The sequence below is a fragment of the Centroberyx affinis genome, unplaced genomic scaffold (genome assembly GCF_046629955.1).
Source record: "Centroberyx affinis isolate AG114_WGS23_722 - 3 ecotype Tasmania unplaced genomic scaffold, CSIRO-AGI_Caff_v1 ptg005393l_1, whole genome shotgun sequence".
In the NCBI taxonomy this organism is placed as follows: Eukaryota; Metazoa; Chordata; class Actinopteri; order Beryciformes; family Berycidae; genus Centroberyx; species Centroberyx affinis.
This window is the reverse complement of record NW_027282698.1, coordinates 308,815-331,445: the sequence shown is the minus strand read 5'-3', so window position 1 is coordinate 331,445 and position 22,631 is coordinate 308,815. Positions and strand designations below refer to the sequence as shown.

General features: G+C 43.7%; 1 protein-coding gene across 1 annotated transcript in view; it reads right to left on the bottom strand.

Annotated features, from left to right (window-relative positions):
* Positions 1–22,631, bottom strand: part of fat4 (FAT atypical cadherin 4) — a 105,196-nt gene that overhangs the window by 10,731 nt on the left and 71,834 nt on the right. The window contains exons 8-13 of the mRNA XM_071546719.1: positions 17,155–17,335; positions 13,456–13,706; positions 8,181–12,530; positions 6,431–6,535; positions 5,673–5,980; positions 1,432–1,517 (exon numbers count right to left, since the gene is read on the bottom strand). Coding sequence (XP_071402820.1) covers positions 1,432–1,517; positions 5,673–5,980; positions 6,431–6,535; positions 8,181–12,530; positions 13,456–13,706; positions 17,155–17,335 — 5,281 coding nt within the window. The remainder of the gene's footprint in view (positions 1–1,431; positions 1,518–5,672; positions 5,981–6,430; positions 6,536–8,180; positions 12,531–13,455; positions 13,707–17,154; positions 17,336–22,631) is intronic.

The following is a 22,631-nucleotide window of genomic DNA, read 5'->3' as shown; positions in this document are numbered from 1 at the left end:
CACACACACACACACACACACATGCACACACACAGACACACAAACACATATGCGCACAGAAAGCCACTGGGGTTCAGTGGGTTTCACAACAACATGGTCCCAAGACCCCTACAAAATAAACCTTCTGCCCTTCCTCATCTGCCAGATCAATCTCTCTCTCTCTCTCTCTCTCTCTCACACACACACACATACTGTAGCCCTGTAGCCCTCACCCCACAGGGCCTGGCTCTGGGCTTTCTGTATAAAGGCAGTGATCATCCAGTAATGTATAAAGGGTTTACATCATATATATTTACAACACATGACTTCATTTCAGAGTCATTTGTGTGTCACCATCATAAAAAATGTAGGGCAGATGCATCTCATATTTTAAGCAATTCGCTCTAATCCACAGCCATTTACAATAAAGCAATAATAACAAGACAAAGCAAAAACAAAGAAGGTTAAAAGCTTCTATCCCTCATAGATCTGCATTAGATTCTAGTGTTTCCTTTATCCTCTATGGAGAGCCATATTGTAAGGGGTTTGCACTATGAGAACAATACAAAGGATTACACAGTCTAAGACTGCATGTGACTTGCCACTATGATCAAGCTCAACTCACACTCAAACTCATCATGAGGAATGTAAAGGAACAAAAGTCTGCATTGATAACAAAGGTAGGTCTTGCATGAAACTTCAGCATTGATTTAATGTAGTTTGGAGCTTTAGTTCTACAAGTATTTCTCAGAGGCAGAGCTTCTCTGATTGGTTGAGTTAAAGCTCAGTGGGCGGAGCCAAAGAACCACCAGTTTTTCAGAGTGCAAGTTAGCTAACTGGCACGCCTGAATCACAGCAAACTACCAGCTGAACAATGCATAATATTGCGGATTGCTACTGGATAGCTAGTTAGCAAGGGAACGTCACTGTGTTACCTAATGGTTAACTTAGCTGGCTAAGTAGCCCTAATGTTAGACTAAAGCCTAGTGTGGTTCCTTGGCTCCGCCCATTTGCATTTAACTCAACCAGTGAGATTATGTCTGCCTCCAGAGCAGCCTATGTAGACATTTGGTAGACCAACCAACTAGACCAACCAGCTGCCAAGACTGACATTAGGTGCATGAACGGCTGAAGAACAACTAGAAGTGAAAAGATTTCCATGCCGTTTGCAATATGCTGTTTGGATATGTATCGTTTTCCTTAACTTTGGCATGGAAAATACAATTTCCAAATTCCTTGACTTTTCCAGCCTTTCAGGATCCCAGACTGTCACCAGCATTTCAATGTATACAATAGGGTCAGAAAACAGCTGTGTGTGTGTGTGTATGTGTGTATGTGTATGCTGGTGGGTCTGTGTGTGTATGCTTTATCAGTGTGTTTGAATGTACACATGCATGTGTGAGGATGGACTGTATGTTTATGTGTGTGTGTGTGTGTGTGTGATTGTCTTACCAGTCAGTGTGCACTGCCACGTTGCTAACAGCACAGTAGCCTGGCTCCTGGTCATCACCGCACAGGTCCACGGTCAGGGATGCGGCCTGCATGACGAGAGGAGCAGGCACACACACACACACACACACACACACATGAATGACACATGTTATTCTCTTTAGGACTACGCTACACAGAAGAGACACCCACAGGCAGACACATGTACACTCACTACACCTATGAATGCACATATGTGTTCTCATACTGCATACACACATGGAAATGGCACACAAACACACAATGATCCACACTTTCTGTTGCTGTACGGCTGCAAAGTCGCACTGCCTAAGACAATTAGTGTCCCAGGAGGGGACTCCCTCTGCGGGCTCATTTCAGAGAGACTGCGGTTGGAATAGCGCTGGCTGCACAGCCCAAACGCCAACAAGTTGTCTCAGTCACTGATGTCTGTAGCAGGGGTCGTTCCATCAAACACTCAATCAATATCACTCTCTCCGTCTCTCTCTCTCAATAATTAGTATCATGTGGGAGTGTGTGGCTCTCTTGGAAAAGAATGGCACTAACACTGTCAGGGTTAGGGGTGCCGTTCCCTGTGGAGCTCAGCAGATTGGAGCTTTATTTATACAAACATTTGTCAGAGGCAGAAATAATCTCATTGGTTGAGTTAAACCTCAATGGGCGGAGCCAAAGAACCACAGTAAGGTTACACAGTCAAGTGACGCGCTTGCTACTAAATAAAGCAGCCCAGCCATACTGAGTTAAGCTCTTGTTAACTTAGCTGGCCTTCCAAAATTCTGAATACCATGGTCATGAATGAAAGAAAAAAGGAGTCATTGACATTTATATTTTCTATTTATAGTTTGACCAGAGTTCCTTCTTTGCCAGCTTTCCTTCGATTTCTGTTTCTTCAGCTCAGTCACCACCAGACTACAGTTCCTTGACTCAGGCGTGCCAGTTAGCTAACTTCCGCTCTGAAAAACTGTGGTTCTTTGGCTCCGCCCACTTGACGTTTACCTCAATCAATGAGATTATTTCTGCCTCCAATCTGACTCCAATCTGCTTCTCAATAGATAGAGAATGGCACTAACACTACCAGGGTTATAGGGCTTCCATTCACAGCTACATTGAAAATTTATGCTCTCATGGTAGTATAAACTTTAGATAAAAGCGTCCACCAAATGACATATATTATTTTTTATCATTCCATCATAATGGATGGTAAAAGGGTGGTGTAAAAGTGTCATATATTGTAGGAAACATTTCCTAATTTCCCCATAATGGTGCTAAGCATTTGCCCAGATGTGGGTCATTCCCTCTGCTATAACCAAGGCTTTACTAAGGAAGAGAGGCAACAAAAAAAAAATGTGTGGTAGGGAAACGGTCCGGAAAAGCGTGTGAAAGTGTTGAAAAACCGGGGCAACACGCTCCACCTCTCCTGGATCTAAAGTAAACATGGACCACACCGGCCCGGATCTCCAACACAAATCATCCAGGAGAGCATGACCCCACCCTGCACACACACACACACACATGCACACACACACACACACACACACACACATATGCATGCAGACACATACACATTCTTTCTCAAATACACTTGCACACATGTAGGGCTATGTCACACTTGAGCAAGACATATACAAAATTCAAGAACATGTACACAGAATTAAACTAGAGTACACACACACACACACACACACACAGACGCACACACACACACACACAGCAGGCCTAATTGACAACACAGAATGACAGTTTATGGGGTGAAAAACAACACGGAAAACAGCACTCATTTGTCATGAACACATTCGTGACTTTCTGAAGCGCTATGAAGAATGTCAGAAACACATGGGTATTTTATTAATGTCTTTTCCTCTGATCAAAGCCAGTACAACCATGCCTTACACACACTGCACACACACACACGCTGTCAAGTGTCTCACAATACTGCTTTATACTCTTGTCAAGAAACCCCATTGGAAATCAATACCGAATGTGACACAAAACTACGAGAAGCGTGTTTTTGTTTGGCGAACGTTGAAGGACTGGCGTAAACAGTCGTGAGGAAAAGTGAGGAAAACGCCACTGGAGATCATTGTTTTCCCCATGACTAATATAATGGAAAGACCCTCGCGTTGCTGTCTGTTGTGGTGCAGACGCTCAGTTACCCGCTGCTGGTACACATTTGTTTTGCCCTTGTTCCTAGGACAAGTCATTCAGCTAATCAAGGGCTTGATGATTAGCTGGTAGGGCGAGGCCTAATCTTTCAAACAAAATGTCCAAGCCCTCGTTGATGGAAGCTATTGTGGTTCATTCTGATTTTCAAAACTGATTTACACTAACTATGCTAACAAATGATGCTAATCTGTGCAGGCGGAAACAGCTAGGCAAATTCCAATAACCTTCACAACAGAAATGTGATAGCTCTTGACTCTTTTGCCCTACATTAGTAATATCCCAAAACGCAGATGGAACTTTGTGGCGTCCAAGATTATGAATGAGATTCTGATGTGGCATTAAATCTAATGCTAATCCTAATGCTCATGTTAGGTTGATTCTTTGTATGAGGGCAAGTTTGGTGAGTTTGGTGAAGGTGTTGATTATGACCATGCAGTACATACACTGTGTAAAGTGACACTTATATCATGCCCATACCGTGCATTCGTACCATCCCTTTGCACTGTATGTGAGGTAGGGTTCTACTGATATGGGTTTTTGAATGCCAATACTGATATTTTTGGATTGAAGCTAACAATAGCTGATATTTTATGCCAATATTCAGCATTGTTAAATTTGACCATTTTCATGCCAAAAAATTCCCTAAAAATTTTAAGTATTCAGTGTTTCCCCTGAAAACAGTTATTACTTAAAATCTCCACTCAAATCCAGGATAATAATAACATATTCATGTATACTTGTGTGTAATCTAATCAAAATATCACATTAGAATCAATGCAGGTTAATAGCTTCCCTTAGGCAACCAGTGTAGTATTCAACAATTACAGTAAATCTGCAATCAGTGAACTGCATTAAATGGTGACTGGCCATTATCTGATTTTTAATTTAAGACCAATATCGGCAAACCAACATATCGGTCTGATCCTAATGTGAGGTCTTTGTGTGTTATCCTTGTATCATGTGTGTCAGTATGTACTGTGCAACTCTCTGTGTTGTAAACACTCTTACTCCGCCAAGACAAATTCCTTTACATTTATTGTACTTGATGATTAAAGTAATTATGATGATGATGATGATGATGATAATTATGACTGTAACAGTATCTGTGAACATTTTGTTCCCTCTGATTACTTGAAGCCCTCAGGATGAAGCAGCGCATTACCGAGTCGGTGGTTTCTGTCTGCTTTTGACATCGGCTCAAAATCCAAGTGCAGGAACTGAGCGCAGACCTCAGCCTGACCACCGAAACGACCCGCATCACCTTTTCCAAACACGGTGATCAGGTTCACTTTACACCGCCTCAGGGAGTTGGCACTTCAGGCACGACACACACACGTTTTTCTCTCATTCTTCAGCACGGTCAAGAGCCCTAACATGGCCATTCTCCCACCTCCACATAATATTCACAGGGCATACATAGACAGAATAGCAGCTCTCGACGTGTGCTGTATTCCTTTCCATCCCGTCACTCTGCACTATCTCAAAACTGACAATTTAACGATTTTACCAGTTTCCTATGAAACTCCCAGTGCACGGTGGGAAATGACAGATTTGAAGTCCAGCAGGAGAGTTACATTATAGAAGGTTTGACAGGGCCTGGTCGGATTTTTTTCCCTCTTTCCTTGCCACTGCAGTGCTGGCAGGGAGAAGCCTCTCATTCAGAGCACAAGAGACAGAATTTCAACCTTCAGGGCCATTTTGGACCCCTGTATAGTAAATCACAACGAGCAATAAAATATAATTACAAACCATGAAAACCATAAGCAGAGCTACCCGTGGTTTGGGAGAGTTTAATTATCATCTGATGGTGCAAAAAAGAATATGGAGCCAAATTTGGATGCAGCTTTCAGCTAAACCCAGGACATAACTGCTATTGAAAGTAAAGTCCACTATGCAGGTCTACATGTGGCAGTTCTCATAGTTTCCTCAATGTTTTTGCAACCACTGACACATAAGAACCATTAAGCCCTTCTATGAAATATTTTTCCAAGCATTTACAAAGAAAAACAAATAAACCATTTTGTAAATGAGCCAATTTCTATTATAAAAATAGTCATTCTTACCATTCCAGCTCTCCTGGCAATGACAGTGTGGAACTGCCCATCTGAAACTTTTATCATGGTCATCAGTTTATAAGTTCCACTTCCCAAGTTAAAGGAGAAGCGCATCCGTCCCTCGAAGATCTCCAGAGCCAGGAACTCCGCCTTGTCTCCGGTCTGGTTATCGTGGTTGTACATAAGCAGAGCGTTGCTCTTCAGAGTAGCGAATTTGATATAGATGTAGTTATTGTTGGGATCCAGAGACGGAAACTCCATGTAGGACAGCTCTTCAAAGCCGTAGCTGTTTAGTTCACAGTGTTTGCCGAAAACCCCTGAGGAGGAAAGGAGAGAAAAAGAAGAATCAGATAGGAAGCCAATGAATGATTCACCTGCTGCTGTGATAAAAATATCTACGGATAAGAGCATCTCTGCTGGGCAATATCAAATTTATACAGCAGTCACAAAGCAGATATTGCTGCTGTTGGATCATAACCTTGCATCATCAAAAAGACAGCTTTATATGACTTTAAAAACCTTGCACCATGTAAAACTTTTCGATATAAACATAAAAATCACCAAAATTGGAGTTTTTTTTCCATGACAGCAGCAATATAAAATCATGAAAAATGGGGACACAAAATGAAATGATGGTAACATTGTTTTGTTTAAGAAATCATGGAATAATTCTTTCTTTTCTTTAGGGAGATTGCACCTCTCATCTTGCTTTTCAATTTACCAGGGCTCACTAATAGCCCAGAAGTTTCCATCCAACTATTACTTACCAAATGGACAATGACAGTAATATCCATCCACCCGATTCTGACAGGACCCGCCATTAAAACAAGGGTTACACTCACAGTGATTGATGATGGAATCACACGTTTTGCCTGGGTTCACAAAACAACACAAATTAAAATGGATGGGGTGGCAGACAACACAGGAAAACCCCGAGGGGAACACAGTTCATGGTCTATGGGAAATTTCCCCATAGACCAAGTCATGAAGGCCTTTCATCACCTCACACTTGAAAAATGCACTGCAAAAAAATCTGGACCTCGACAAATCATTTAACCTAGTACTGAGTCTTAAGATCTTATTTTTAAACAAGTGAAAAAATATACCAATGCAGACAATGGAAAATTTTAACCTGTTTCACATATTTTTTTGAAACAAGTGGCACTATCTTGTAATAAGGAAGATCACTTCACTTGTTCCAAGATGATGTCATTTGATCCAAAAAAATATCTTGAAACTTGTTCATTTTCATTGGAAAAAAACAGAAATGATCTCACTCCATTGGCAGATTTTTTCACTAAGACAAGTGCGATTTCCAACCTCAATGAAAGATTAAATTACTTTTGGACACGGACATTTTTTGCAGTGCATGTGAATTTCTGTCATTCTCACATGCCTGGGTGAACATGTAAATGCTTTGTGAGGTTTAACAATCAGTGACCAATGGTCAATGATGATCAATGGTGTGTGATTATGTGTATTGCCAGTGACAATGAAAATATAATGATAAGGAATGTGACACTGACCACAATAACAGACTGAGACAAGACAGTAATAGATTCAGGCAAGGTAAAATGCAAAAAAGACTGACAATGAACTTCTGTAAATGTACTTTAGGCTCTAAATCCTGAGACAAGTTGCTTAATGGAGATAAATTCCGTTGCCAAAACCAGGCGGGGAAAACAGGAAGTTGAGAGTTCACTGTGGGGGCATGAAAACTACTGTAAGTCAGTAGGTGCAGTTCTTCAGGAGGGTCGTTTATCTTGATGAAACCCAAAGGTTTGTGGCCATTTTTTATTGTCATAATAAAAAGGGACAGTAATGACTTGACTTGAGGCAAATCGCTTGCTACGACCCCATTTGGAAATGTCTTTCAGATGCTGCAGTCAGCGGCTTCCCAGAGTTCAAATAAATGTTTTTAGTAATACCACTTAAAAATCCACTCCCCTTTATTGAGGGTAATATCACCGTGCATTCATTACATTTCCAAACAGAGAGGTCTGATCTGATCGTTTATAAAACTGTGCATTTATCATAGAACTCAATACACAGCCAAATAAGAGAACACAGATATACAGTCAGATTACAGCTGTTTCTGTGTGTGGCCAAAGCTGCATGCAGAAGACATAGCGGCACACAATGAAATGTGATACTAGTGAACTGTGTGGAGTCCACACTAAAGTCCTGACTAGGGTCAGCTTCGCATCATCCTTTTTATTAAAGCAAACATGGCAGGCTGATATGCATCACAGCTGATACCCCCCAACTAGTAATCTGAAAACCAAACTGTTTTTGGCAGCCATGCTTGTATGCTATGGCTACAACACCTCTTGGAATCATTTAGAAGCAAATATTTTCCTTGGACAAAAATGCTGGATTCATGTGTGTGTGAGTACGATGTGTGTGTGTGTGTGTGTGTGTGTGTGTGTGCGTGTGTGTGTGTGTGTGGGTGCATGTTTTCAATCTGTGGCTGTGTGCTCATAAAATGTAAATGACTCCTACGCGGGTATACAGTACCTGCAAAGCCGGATTTGCAGAGGCAGTTGAAGCCGCCGGGGTAGTTCTGGCAGAGTGCCCCATTCTTGCAGGGGTTGGAAAGGCATTCGTTGATATCCCTCTCGCAGGCCATCCCAGTGAAACCTTCAGGACAGGTGCAGGAGAAACCCCCCACCAGATTGTGGCAGGTGCCGCCATTGTGGCAGGGCGAAGGCTGGCACTCATCAATGTCTGTCTCACACAGGGCTCCTGTGTATCCTGGTCTGCAGCTGCAGGCGTAGGGCTGCAGGGGGTGGTTGGAAACAAGGATCACAGGGACACTTTCTTCAGTCTTCATATCAGGCCCGACACTGAGACGCCTTTTGCAGCTGCCTCCATTCTGGCACGGGTTACGTGTGCAAGGATCATGGTCCACCGCATCTATTTGCACGCCGCTCTGTCTGTGTAGAATGTCTTTGATACTCTGGAAGAATGTGGCCACGCCGCTGGGGTTGACGTACTGTCCGTGTCCCCGCTTCACAGCTGCCATCAGGAAAGTCTGGTTGTTGAGCTCAAACACTCCGTAGAGCAGCACCCCTGTGCCTAGTCCTGCTAGCTGAGAGTTGGCAATGCGTAAGAAGCTGAGGTAGTGGTTGGTAAGGAAGCTCTTGACTCCCTGGGATTGGAGTCGGATAAGTATGCTGTTGTCCACTGTGGCATTGGTGTACCCCATGAAGAACACTCGGGCCGTATTGCTGACTGAACCATGGACACCGTCGCTGCTGCGGATGGTTAATTCAAAGGTTCCATCCGTTGAGCGAGACTTAGAATTGAGGTTGCACGTGCCAGTTGGGATACTAAACAGACCGGAGGACGGAGGAATCAGGGAGCAGTGGAACCTGTCCTGAATGTCAGGGTCTTGGGGTTTGACAACCCCCAAAGAACCTCCAGGAAACATATTCCCAAAATAGTGGACATAGATCTCCATAGACCTCGGCTCAGACGGGTTGTCATTCTGATCATTAATTTTGATGTGAATTGTTCCTGTTGAGGACATCTGAGGCACGCCAGAGTCCTTAATCACAATAGAGAGGTAGAAGTCACTAATCTGTTCTCTGTCGATCTCCCGACTGGTGGTTAGCACTCCAGCTGGACTGAGGCTGAAGTAGCTGTTGGCAGAGCCAGAATTGAGGAGGCTATATGAGAACGGGCCTTGGTTGGGTGGTAGATCTGGGTCAGAGGCTGTTAGAGTTGTAACTGCGATCCCAGCTCTCTGGTTCTCCATTACCTCAGCATTGACATTTGTCAAAGTTGGACCGTTATCATTGATGTCTTCGAGATTCACAATCAAGGTGGCACTTCCGGTAGCAGAGGGTGAGCCAGTGTCCACAGCTAGAACTGTTAGATTATACACAGGAGTTGTCTCTCTGTCTAGCTCTGCTGCCACAGACACTTGGCCAGTTTGAGAGTTGATAGTGAAAACATTTTTATCAAACTCAGGAGAAATGGAGTAAGAGAATCTGCTCCAGCTTGGGACAGAGTCTGAGTCTTCGGCACTCACAAAGGTAACCAGACCACCGGGTGAGAGACCCTCACTAATCTGCACATCATACAGTTCTTGGGTGAAAACAGGAGGATCGTTGGCATCAAGGATTGTGATGTTCACAAACACCTCATCGATATCTGCCCCTCGGATGCTTCCTGCGTTCTTGGCCAACACCTTCAGTGAGATTTTTTCCTCTTTCTCACGGTCAAGAGTACCTGTAACATAAATCTGGCCCGTTTTCCTGTTGATGCCAAAGCCCTTCTTTCTACTCTTCCCGAAAATGAGGTAGTAAACCACTCCATCATCCCCTTGGTCCCGATCGCTGGCGAACACCTCCCCGACCACTGTGCCTTTTGGAGCAGCTTCAGAGATTTCAAAGTAGTACTGTTTGGAGACAAAGCGGGGTACGTATTCATTGGCTCCTTTCAGCTGAATGTTGACATTGGCGAAGCTGCAGCGCTCCTCGTCTGGGACATTGAAGGCCTTTACTGTTAAATGGTAAACCTGCTTAGCCTCGTAATCTAAGAACCCCTGGGTGGTGATGATGCCCGTGTTTGGGTCAATAACAAAGAGGTCGCTGTCTGATGACTGTATCACGTAGGCCATGACTGCGTTAGCTCCCGAATCACGGTCTACGGCATTCATTTTGACCACAGTGGTGCCACTGGGAACGTTCTCCTGTACGATGGGGAAATATTCATCAGGATCAAACACAGGGGGGTTGTCATTAACATCAGTCACGTGAATTGTGATGGTGACATAGCTGGTTTTTGCAATCCAACCACCATCAATGGCTGAAACTCTAAGCTCATGTTGCTGCTTCTCTTCAAAGTCCAGAGGATGAGCTAGGGATAATACTCCAGTTTTACTATTTACTACAAACAGACCCATGTCGTTGCCTGAAGTAATATTGTATGTGATAAGGCCATTCATTTCTTTATCCTTGTCTCTTGCAGACAGGGTCCTTATTGCTGTTCCCACCGCGAGGCTTTCAGGTACAGTAGCTGTGATTTGGCTTTGGGAGAACTCGGGTGTGTGGTGGTTTTCTTCTGTCACTGCCACTCGCACTGAGGTTCTCGCTGACAAAGGAGGATTCCCTTTGTCCCTAGCTGTGATGTCAATGAGGAAAAATTTATTCATATCGGATGTTAGAGAGGAGGCAACAGTAACCCATCCACTCTGTTTATCCAGTTTGAATTTGCTAGAGCTGTTTCCACCTGATATTAGGTACTCAACCTCAGAGTTCAGGCCAAAGTCTTTTTTGTCATGGGCTACCACCCTAATTAGTTTGGTGCCAACCTTGACACTTTTAGTGACAGGAGTGAAGTAGCTAGGTGAATCAAACATGGGGGGATTATCATTACTGTCTACAGTGTTTACAATTACGGTTGTCTCACTCATCAGTGGCTTGATTCCCCGGTCTGAGGCTGTGACAATGAAGCTGTGGCGATTGATGTTTATACTACTAGCAGCTGTTGAGTTCTGATATTTTAACTGCTGCTTTACAAATATCTCTCCAGAACTTGAGTTGATTCTGAAATACTCTGACTGGGACCGAATGAAATAGAATATTTTGCCATTGAAGCCCTTGTCTGGATCTGTGGCAGACACCTGAGTGACCAGGGAGCCCACCTCTGTGAGCTCAGGGTAGTCCAGATAATAAGATGGCCGACTAAATCTGGGGGCGTTATCGTTAATATCCGTTATGAATATTGTGACGTCTGTGCTTACTGTCCAGCCAGAATCATGGGCGGACACTTTGGCAATGTAATGATCAGTGTCTTCTCTATTGAGAGGCCTACTGATGGTTATGTCTCCTGTGTTTGGATTGATATTGAATGGAAGGCTAGTATCTGTGATTGAATATCGGCTAATGGCATTAGAACCAGCGTCCTCATCTGTGGTGGTGACCCTGGTGACAGTGTAACCCACGGGGGCATTCTCAGGCACTGTTGCACTGAAGATCTTGGAAAACCTGGGGGCATTGTCATTCACATCCAGTACGTTGATGAGGACTTTGACTGCTGTGCTTTTGGGTGAAGAACCCCGGTCAGTGGCTTTGACTTTCAAGGTGTACTGAGCCACCTTCTCCCGGTCCAGCGGCCTGGTGGTTCGGATTTCACCAGTGGCCCGATTCACGCTGAAACTATTCTCCTTGTTGCCGTCAATGATGGCGTATTCCAGCTGTCCATTAGGGCCGCTGTCCTGATCGACAGCAGAAACCATCAACACCCGCTGTGGAGACAGATTCTCCAGTATTTCGGCATGGAACGGCTCCTTATCAAACACTGGGTGATTGTCGTTCACATCTAGCACGGTTATTTCCACTTTCTCATAAGAAGAATAAGGTGGGAAACCCTGGTCTCTGGCCTCAATCCAGAGCACATACTTCTGAATGTGTTCATAATCCAGGGGATGTTTGATAGACAGCTCGCCTGTCAGCTGGTCAATATGAAAGGCATTATCCAGGTTGCCGCTGGCGATGTAGTATGACAGCGGCCCGCCCCTCGTAGAAGACCCGGTCACCGTGGTAACAATAGTGTTTGTGGGCTGACTCTCAGGGAACGTGAATGTGTGCTCCTTCAGTTTGATAACAGGGAAATCTCCTCCAGTAACAAAGCGGACGGTCACGGTGGTTGTATCCGTTTTGGGATTGGCGCCGCCGTCTTTCACTCGAACGGTGAGAGTCACCTCTGAGCTCCCCGTCAGCTTCTCGTTGGCAGTGATGGCACCTCTGATGGGGTCGATCTTGAACTTCTCAGAGTTGCGTCCCATCAGGGAGTAGTGCAGCTGGGCGTTGGAGCCCGAGTCCTCGTCAGTCACGGTAACAGCAAAGACCAGGGAGCCTGAAGACATGAATGAGAATAAATCAGTATGAACACGTTTAAAAAAAAAAAATTGTGTGATCATTTGTTTTTGTTTTGTTTTGTTGACTTCCAGTAACAGCACATAAACATGTACATAAACTTATGTACACATACACACCTCTATACACATCTCACATATACTGTACATGTCTATGGCCCTTATTAATAATGGAAGGGAAGCATTGATTTTATTTTATGCATAATATGTTATATTATGTTACATTATATGTTATTATAATATGTTACATTATATGTTATTATAATATGTTACATTATATGTTCAAAGATTATTCTGTAAAAAGATGTGTGAACCAGAACATTCTTCAGCATTTTTCACCTGTACTGAAATTGGTGTTGACATTAAAATTAACTTGACTTGAAATTTTCTATGCTTTTTAACTATTTAATCAAAGTGGATATGTTAGTCAGCGACAGGGAAGACCGGGAGAGAAAGATCCAGTTTAAGAGCCTGCTTGATGTCAATCCATTAAATACATGGTATCTGCCTTGGCAGCAGTGCCATGAAGCTGTCCAGCTGAAGCATTTTTATTATCTCAAAGAGCTGTAAAAGTCATTTCCTGTAATCTAAAGGCATTTATTTCCATATGCAATGTGTTCTGCAATTAAAGGCCAATAAATTATATGAGTGGCCTTACTTTACTTTGCAATAAATGCAAAGATAAAAAACCTTCCATCTATGAACAAAAACCTGCGGCTTTACTATATATATATTTTTAATCAAATCCACACATTTTAAAGTACTTTCAAGACCTGTGGGTCTTGAAAGTACCAGCAATTTAGCATAACACTGAAATTGAAACTAATTCTGTGCTAAGAGCATGCTGAAAGTGAGAAAAGGTGCAAACAATGACATTTTCCAACACCTTCTACAGCATGTACCAACCTGCTGAGGTGAAGGCGGGGATGTGGGTGACGTAAGGGTGGTGGTGGAAGCGGGGAGGGTTGTCGTTGATGTCGGACACCGTCACAGACACGGTGGCGGAGCTGGACATGCCCTGGGGCTGCCCTCCATCTGTTGCCACAACCAGCAGCTGGTAATTGGCCCTGTCTTCCCGGTCCAGAAGGGAGCTGGTGATAATCTGGCCTGTAGCTGGGTTGATAGAGAACTGTCCGTGTCCTCCGGTCAAACTGTAGCTGTAGGAAAAATAAAGTAGGACAAGTTTCAGCGAGAGCAATTCTGCCAAAGTAGAGTATTATGAATAGCCTAAACCAAGAAAATATAATCATGAGATAAAAGGAATTTCCAGTTTTAATTGCTTTTACTCCTAATAGCAGCAAACTACCAGGAGTCTTGCCTAACCAAATGCAATGATACTGATTTACAGGATTCAGTCCAGCTCTAATGGCAAACCAATATTCTGTTTTCTGTATTTTTCCACAGACAGTTCAATTTGTATTAAAAAAAAATTAACTATAAGCTTCTCTAGCCAGAAGTGCGCGAGAACTGTTTCTCCTGCCATGGAGTCTGTGATTTCATTGAAACAGAAAAGATGGAAAAGGTGACATTGAGAGCACCTGAGGGGATTTTTCCTGGGATATGCATACGTGCACGCTTTACATACTTTATTGTTATTCAAATCAGTTATTAGCGCTATGAAAAGACACTAATCAGGGAGTGAAATCTCAAACAATCACTCTTTGAGCCCATTAAATCACTCTCCTATTCACTGGCAATGGGGCTACATCAGGCAGCACGTCATGATCACATTACATATTATAGTCTTGATTCTGCAGTTTAATCTATGGCAGATAATTGTTTATGCTGTAAATACTGACTGAGGTGTTCTAGGCGAGTGGTTCTCAACGTGGGGTCCGGGGACCACCAGGGGTCCTTGAGGGCATTCCAGGGTGTCCCCAGCAAATTGATGAATTGTTAAACTTCATTATTTTGTCATTTTAGAATGACTATTTTGATCATAGTTTCACTGTTATCTCTCTACCTTCAGTAGGATAGTCATGGAATTCTATACAAAATCATATCTGACAATAAAAAATATTCTCAGATTTGGGTCCGAGAGACAAAATCTCATCAAATGGGGGTCCGTGGCCCTAATGTGGACTAAATTAGGGGTCCTTGATATGAAAAAGGTTGAGAACCACTGTTCTAGGCTAGAGGGTGAACATAGGTCAGTTCCTAAATTGAGTGGTATTCCCTTTTAATAGTTCCTCTATGTTGTTTGTTGCACTAATATCTGCATAATACTATATGAAGATTCATATGGGGGAATCAGCATCTCATAACTCATCATGTGCCATTAGACACAGCTCATTGCTCTGTGCAGCATCTGGGTCTTGTTCAGTAACATGGCCTATAGAGGGCACTGTTTTAAGCTTTAGAAGGACAAAGCAGATTCAACAGAAAAGCACACATAAGATCATGCTCAACAACGGTCACCATATTGTATAGGGACAACATCAAGTCTGTTTAGTTGACTGATTGTTGAGGCATCCAGCTTTTTATTCTATGAAATACAGCCATTGTTTTCTGCTTCACGGCTCACAGAGAGGCCTTGTGGTTCAGGTTGCTCTCCCTGCTAAGTCTGGAGCTGGAGACACCCCACAACTCTTTATGACCGAAGGGCCATACTTTTTCGCTTTCCACCAAAGATCATGTTTCACTCTGTATCTCAGAAGTTTCCAGCAAGTCCCAGACACAAACGTAAACTGACACATACATGTACACACCAGTGCGTATTTTGAAAGGGCTTCTTGCAAAAGCATCCCCCCCAGAAATGGGATGACAAATTACAGAACAAAGTGTGAACACAGGCTGGATGTTAGCTTATTTGGACAACAACAACAACAACAATAAAAAAAAAAAACGTCCACTGGGGCTTGCGGTCTAAACACAGTCCAGAGACGAGTTCAAGTTTGGGGCTTCAATTTTAACGGCCTGTGAGAATCGAAACTAATAACTGATGGTAAGCGGTTCTGGTCTCCATTAAGGGCCTCGAACCCCCTGGAACCCCTGATGGGCACTACTCGTACTGTCATAGACAATTAACATCCTCATTACCATGTTTTGGGAAACTGGAGCGTGTTGCGGTACCCCCCAGCGTGTACCCAGTGGGGTTACCGAGGAGAGAGGAGGGGTCGGATCTGAGTCAACGTCCGGCTTGAGAGAGACCGGCCAGAAGCTCTTACAAGTCCCCCCCCCAAAAAATAAAGCTGTCGTTCAGCTTGAGAATCGCAGCCCAAACAATGACTTTGAGTGTTGACTAAACTCTGCACTTCCCCCCTAAACTCCTGTCATCAATTGCAACATTGGTCTGGAATTTTACAAAGTTGGAGATGAGGTAAAGTGTTTTGCAGAAGTCGTAAGACAAATACAAGCCCAGACCCAGTCTTGTATGGCCTGTTAGGGTATTTGCACACCAGGAAATCAAAGCAAACCACACCTGATTACTCACTGGAGTTACTGGAACTGTACAATGTTAATAGGAACTACTGTACCTGAGCTGGATTGTGAAGAATGGCCTGTTTAGCCTATTCACACAGGACTAATATAACCTGCATACATCCAGTGGATTGTAATAATTGTGGTGATTGTTGCTGATTTTAACCCTGTGTGAATCTACCATGTCTGTAATTTGTAAAATAAAACTTCCGCCGCAAATTATCTACCGTATTTTGGTGAACACAGACTAATCAAACTCTCTGTAATTTCAGCCATAATTTGTTTTTGTCGCAAGATTTATTTTTCTTCTTCTAGACGTGCAATTTCTATCTTCCTCCTGTCATGAAAAATGGAGGCAGGAGTGGAAGCTATAGAGGAAGGTTCTCCATACATTTTCGGCACAAACTTAAAAGTTTTGCTTTGTTAAATCAGGAAATGACATACTTTAAAATCTTGACCTTATGCAACTGTATCCGGTGATTTCAGGAAATTTCATTATCCTGTGGTAATGGTAATTCATTAATTACATGAGGTCCCAACGTAGCACTAGTCCCCCACGAATAGGGCTGAACTCCACTTCCCATCTTGAATGATCTGAATGAACTCAAGCCAAGTCAAACCTATTTATAACCGCTTTTAACAAAACAGGATAATCACAAAGTGCTTTACAGAGCAGCAAAGGCCATGAATATACACTACCAGGCAATAGTCTGGACCCACCTGACTGACTGTACTATGTTTCTCTTTATCTTAAAGCCATTTTGATCTAAAGGCTTCTGCTTAAGTGCTTGAAATTTGTTTCTTAGACAAATATAAATAGTGAAGTTGATCCTATGTATGAATTTCTTTCCAAAGCCTTTGCCTTTCTATCAAGACAAAGGGCGGCTACTTTAAAGAATCTAAAATATAAGATAGTTTTGATTTGTTTAACGCTTTTTTGGTCACTGCATAATTCCATTTGTGTTATTTCATAGTCCTCATGTCTTTACTATTATTCTAAAATGTGGAAAATAGTAAAAAAAAAAAAAGGAAAATGTGTGTGTCCAAACTTTTGACTGGTAGTGTGTATATTTAAATATTAAAAGGAAGGGGGAACAATCATATCAGAATTTAAGAAAGTCCAGAGAGAAGGCTAAATGACAGACTAGCTACAGAAATGCGAGGGCCTCTTCATCAGGTCTGTACCTTATGACGCCATTGAGGCCCACGTCTGCGTCGGAGCTGTTGACCAGCAGCACGTCGGTGCCGGTCGGGGCGTCCTCGGTGATGGTGGTGTGGAAGGAGGAGGAGGTGAACACCGGGACGTTGTCGTTCACGTCGTCCACCAGAACCGTCACCGTCCCCGTTCCGCTCAGGGACGGAGAACCTGGAGGAGAGGAAGAGAGAAAGTACTGAGATTAAAGTCACAATGAAACAGCATTTTCAGAGCATCTTGGTTATTTAATGTGATGTATTTCTTGTTAAAACTTGATATTGGGGCGGGACATAACGCAGGGGGGGGGGGATCATTCAAACGTGTAAACCAATGGGAGATCAGTTAGGGAAAGAAAGGCAGTTTTATTTGACGGGAGGGGCAGAGGGGCGGGGTTGTTAAAAAATCGGTGATGGTTTTATTGGTTGGAATTTTGGTTGGAAAGTCACCACTAAAGATTTCCAGGAAGTAAAAGTAATGAGATTTTGATATACAAATACAGCTAAAAAGGTCGTCTTTTCATTTCGTTGTGACTAAGTGGATATAAAAGAGAGGAGAGGAGAGATGGCAAGCAACATGGCACCGCATCATGACCACATGCTACGAGCTGCTCTCTCTCTTTGTTTGTTATAGAAGCTGGAGAGAGAAGTTTCATTACATTTTCAATCCACATGACAGACCTGAACTTGGGAGAATAAGAAACTCCTCTGTTATGCCACAGCAGGATGGTAAAGGGGGCACCAGCAACATATGAGCAACGTTAAAACTCCCATTTTGTTTTGAGACACATGGTGACTTATTGTACATGACTTGTCATTTGCAGTGAGATCCACACTGAAGCAATTCATATTCCTGCGAGGGCTCAACCACAATATTCCTGCTGCATTTAATTCCAGCAAATGTCTCTCTGGCCACCGGTTTGGGTTTCCATCGGCCGTACTGCCACATCAACACACATCAGCGCAGAACACATCAAAAGGGGCTCGATGTCTCTGAAACAGAATCTTTCAGGCGTCCTTCCTGGGGTCTTGGATACCCATAGATTTAATCTCCACGGCGAGGTATCTATTTTAAGGCGCGCGGCACTGAGTGAGTTAGTCTGTGGAATTTGAGCGAAGAGAAATGCTATTTTCAGCGAAAATCTAACCGTTTTTCTCCCCGAGCGAGTGACGAAACGGGGCTCGCTGGGCCCCGAGGGATGGATTTAAATCAATAGCAGATGAAAACGAGCCGCAATGCAGAAAAACCTGAGGAAAAAAAAAAAAAGGATTCAGACAGCTGCCTTGCTGGAGCTGCCCTTCATAATCCTTCCTTAAATGGCACGCTGAACGGCCCAATCTATATTTCAAACATAAACACGAGTTCAGCCTCGTTACTGAAAGTCACAATATGGGATTCGGGGACATCTTTAAAGGCTTGGGAGTATTTTGAATTGTAAATGGTTTGCTTATGTTTGTATTGTTTATATGCGTCGGAGTAAAAAGCACCTGAGGTTTGAGTAAGGCTGAGATCTGCAGCTTGTGTGAGGCTATATTTTCCATCTCTAACATCTCTCTACTCTGGCTCTCCGTCAGGAATCTATGCATATCTATCAACTAAGATACACTCAAATAAAAAGAAAAAAAAAAAATCCTGAACTCAGGCTGTAACACCAAAGTGGATTCTGTGTCTCACGCGCCTGTGTACTCAGCTGTTAAAAACATCAGATGCTTGAACTTCGGTGCCGTGGGGGCTTGGATTAATAAGAGATAATAAAAAACATTTGGAGAGTGGCCACCAATATTCTCTCTTGATGTGGAGCCGTGAATAATCAAAACATAAAGAAACTGAAGAATCTCAGAGAAGAGGGGAAGGGAGGGGGGGGTCAGGGGGGCAGCAAGAGGGACACCACAAGTCTACTGCTTAGCCAGGACTCGCTCATAAATATGGTGAGATCAGAGTAACATGTGCTCGTTAGATTTCGTGCAAAAATGATGCCAATCTGCTCATTTGGAAGTCGGAGGAATGATCTTTCCCACAGTAGCCTATTGCAGTGGCTCTCAACCTTTTTTTTGGCTCGTGACTCCTTAAAATGAAGCGATGCCTACTGGCGACCACCATCACAGGCTGCATATGCAGAGTGCTGAACAGCTCAGCTAGAGAATGATTTTCCCTGTTCAGGTTGTTTCATTTGATTATCAGAGGAGGATGAGAGGCTGAAAACGATTCAGTATGTCACAAAAAAAAGCAAAAATTAGAGAAAAATCTGCAAAAATATTGACACTGAAATAGGTTTTTTTCCTATTCCATAAGTCATCAACTCATCTCGTGACTTCCCAAAATGTCTCGCGACCCACTGCAGGGTCCTGTCCCCCAGATTGAGAACCACTGGCCTATTGAGCTGATAAGTATCGATGCTCAATATGAGATCGCAGAGATTACAGCATGATTTTTCTATCTAGAGGCAGCAGGGTGGCATAGTGAGTATGGAGATCGCCCTTCAACCAGAGGACTCAGGTTTGAGACCCTGTGTTAGTAAGCATCCGCCCTGCTGAAGTGTCCTTGAGCAAGACACTCAATCCCTGCCAGCTCCAGCTCTGCTGCTCTGTAGCTGAGCCTGACCTCTGACCTCTCTGTGGGCAAGAGAAGAGAGAATTCCCCTGTGGCGATCAATACATTTTCTCGTTATTATGGAGTCTGGGGGACCAACAGGGGTCCGTGACGGGGGGGGGATGCCGTTTATTATAACACCACATCACTGCTTAGTATTGTAATAATAAGCAGTGATGTGACCTTAAGCTTGTCATGCATCCAAGTTCTCTGATCAAAACAGAAGCGGCTAACATGCGCGTTCAGGATAGTCCCACATCTATAAACACTGCTGCATTCCAGAGGCAAAATAAATGAAACAAACGGAGGTAACAGTAAACAAGTTTTATCCCAAAAGAGGCCCAGAAACCATACAACACTAATCTTTAGTGACTCATTACCAACATGAGTCATGCACCCTGCAGTTTCTAGTAAAACCTTCTTCTTAGGATTCCCTGTTTATAACCAAATATAGACAATGTTGAATTTGGAGGTGATTATATATTTCCATGTTCACAAATATTTGTGATTATGGGGATATTGCTTATAAACAAAGTGCTTCAAAATCATTGGCGATTACACAGGGACATCCTATTACAAATTTGGTGTCAAACGCAAACCGTTTACAGCATTACAAAGACAATCCAAATGGAAAACATAAATCATTGTGGTATGCAATTAAGGTAGCATTCATGCTGCATTATCATAGAGCAGTTATGTAATTCAGACAACCACAACAAGTGGCTCAGCGCCCAAACAAATGCAGTCATCAGGATTACTTAATCAAGATCATACGTGATTGCGGTTTTCTAATCTGCCTATGCTCAAGCATGCGGTGTCACACATTCAAGTGAGCAACGTGATCGAATTGGCATGAGTCATCATTCAGGAGGTTGTCATGGGAACAGATTACAGTGGTATTCCCGCTCTTCGACTGATCCTCTTAATTGAGGTGCAATCCATGTCAGCAAGGTGTCCGTATCACTTTAAGTTAGCCGGTGCTGAGCCGCGGCTGCCAGGCAAACTCTCTGTGACGGACAACAACTCTCTAAGACTGTTGCTGATCAAAGATGTTCCACGCAGGCTGGAGCTGTCGGGCTGATAAGTGGCTCTGAGAGCTAAGTGGCTTTGTCTACAAAAGCCATTAGCTTCGACCAAGGGAGTGAGCGGATGAAAAAAATATTTATATTTGAATTCCAAGCCAACTGCTATATTTTTCTGAACTCAAACTGCCCTCTGTTGCTCAGTGACTGCAGTCGCTGCATTTCAATAGCATTGTTTCCCCACTCACAACGGAAGCCGGGCAAGCTACAAGGCAAGCTGTGTGTGGGTGTGTGTGTGTGTGTGTGTGTGTGTGTGTGTGTTTGTGCACGGAACACACTGCCCTCCTTCCAGGCATTTCACTTTTGTACAGGATGTGACGTCACAACCTGTTTACTGGCTTGGGAGAGCAGACAGCCTCCTCCACCGCTGCCGCTGAGCACTTGTGCGACCTTTGACCGGCCATGCCGCGCGCCTCTGTCACCGAACGCATCAGGGACGCACCGCGAGGCGCAGGACACCGCTACCCTTCCTAATCCTCGGTAAGCTTAGCCCCACCCCCCCCCCCTCCTCAAGGCCTAAACTGCTCTTGAATGCTCTCAAACCCCCCCCTAACGCTCCTCTCTGCGACCCTGAACCTGCGCTGAACCCGCTGTCGTCGACAGCCGTGGGTTCAAACGGAGCATTTTTCACATCTTTCTGGGTGTATCACTTCTCACAGCATCATGCGCCTCGGTGCAGCCTCAGGACGTGCCTCCTGAGCCTCCTGGGGATCGCTGATATCACATAACCCCTGGCAGCTGTTTCCCCCCAACCTGCTGCCCAATGTGTAAATAGTTCAGATCTATCTTGTTACACTGCATGGGCCGACAGATATAGTCGTCAGGGAACACTATATCTTGGCAGGTATGCAAATGTATGTAAATGACAGTTGTTACACATAGTTATGGTTAGGGTGAGACATTCCAAAGATTCACAGGATGGGCACGAGTAAATAAAGAGGTCAACATGCTTATGCGTACTCTGCCAGGGTTTCCGATTCCTCACAGCAGTACCTGTAAAAAAACAAAACAAATCAAACACTATTTTATGTATGAAATAACCTCCAACCCTAACTCTTTTTTTGGGAGGGAGTGACTCAACAAGAGTGGAATGCTCTCCAAGAGTGCTGAGAAATGCCAGCATCTCCTCCAAACAGTCTTTGCAGGAATCTGGCAGAGCGCAGGAAGAGTGTCGGGGTCGATGATTTAGATGACTGCAGCGGAGGCGGGTGTCACCTCTTGTGCGCCGTGGCTGAAGGCGGGGGAAAGGGAGGGAGGGGGGGGGAGATACGGTGAGGAAGTATGCCCGAGTCTGGCAGCGCACAAAGCTGTCTGGCCCACCACTATACGACAAATGACATCATTTTGCCATGGAAAGAGAGCTGGTGGAAATTTGCAGCGGGAAGTCAGCTGCCTACCGGTGGCTGCCATGCATTGTGGTTAGAAAAGTATTCTTTCCATAGGCAGATCCTGTCCCCAGACCCCCATTTTTTTTTCTCTTTCTTTTCTGCAGTAGTTCTGTAAATTTTACACTATTCACAAGGTTGCGTGAAACCACAGCCTGTTTCATCCCTGTTTTCATCTTGTATCCTGTGACATCGATATGGCCTTACTGTCATGAAACAAAAAAAAAGCCCTCAGGTCCAGCACACGTTCGTCAAATGATGCAAAAATTAATTTAACACATTACAGACTGCGATCCAAAACCATATTCATAAGTTACCTCTTGTACATGTTCAACAGGGGGAAAAAGGCTGTGAGAAATTAAAATGTTTGCATTCTTTGTAATGTTTATTACTATTATACTTAAAGACCGCTAA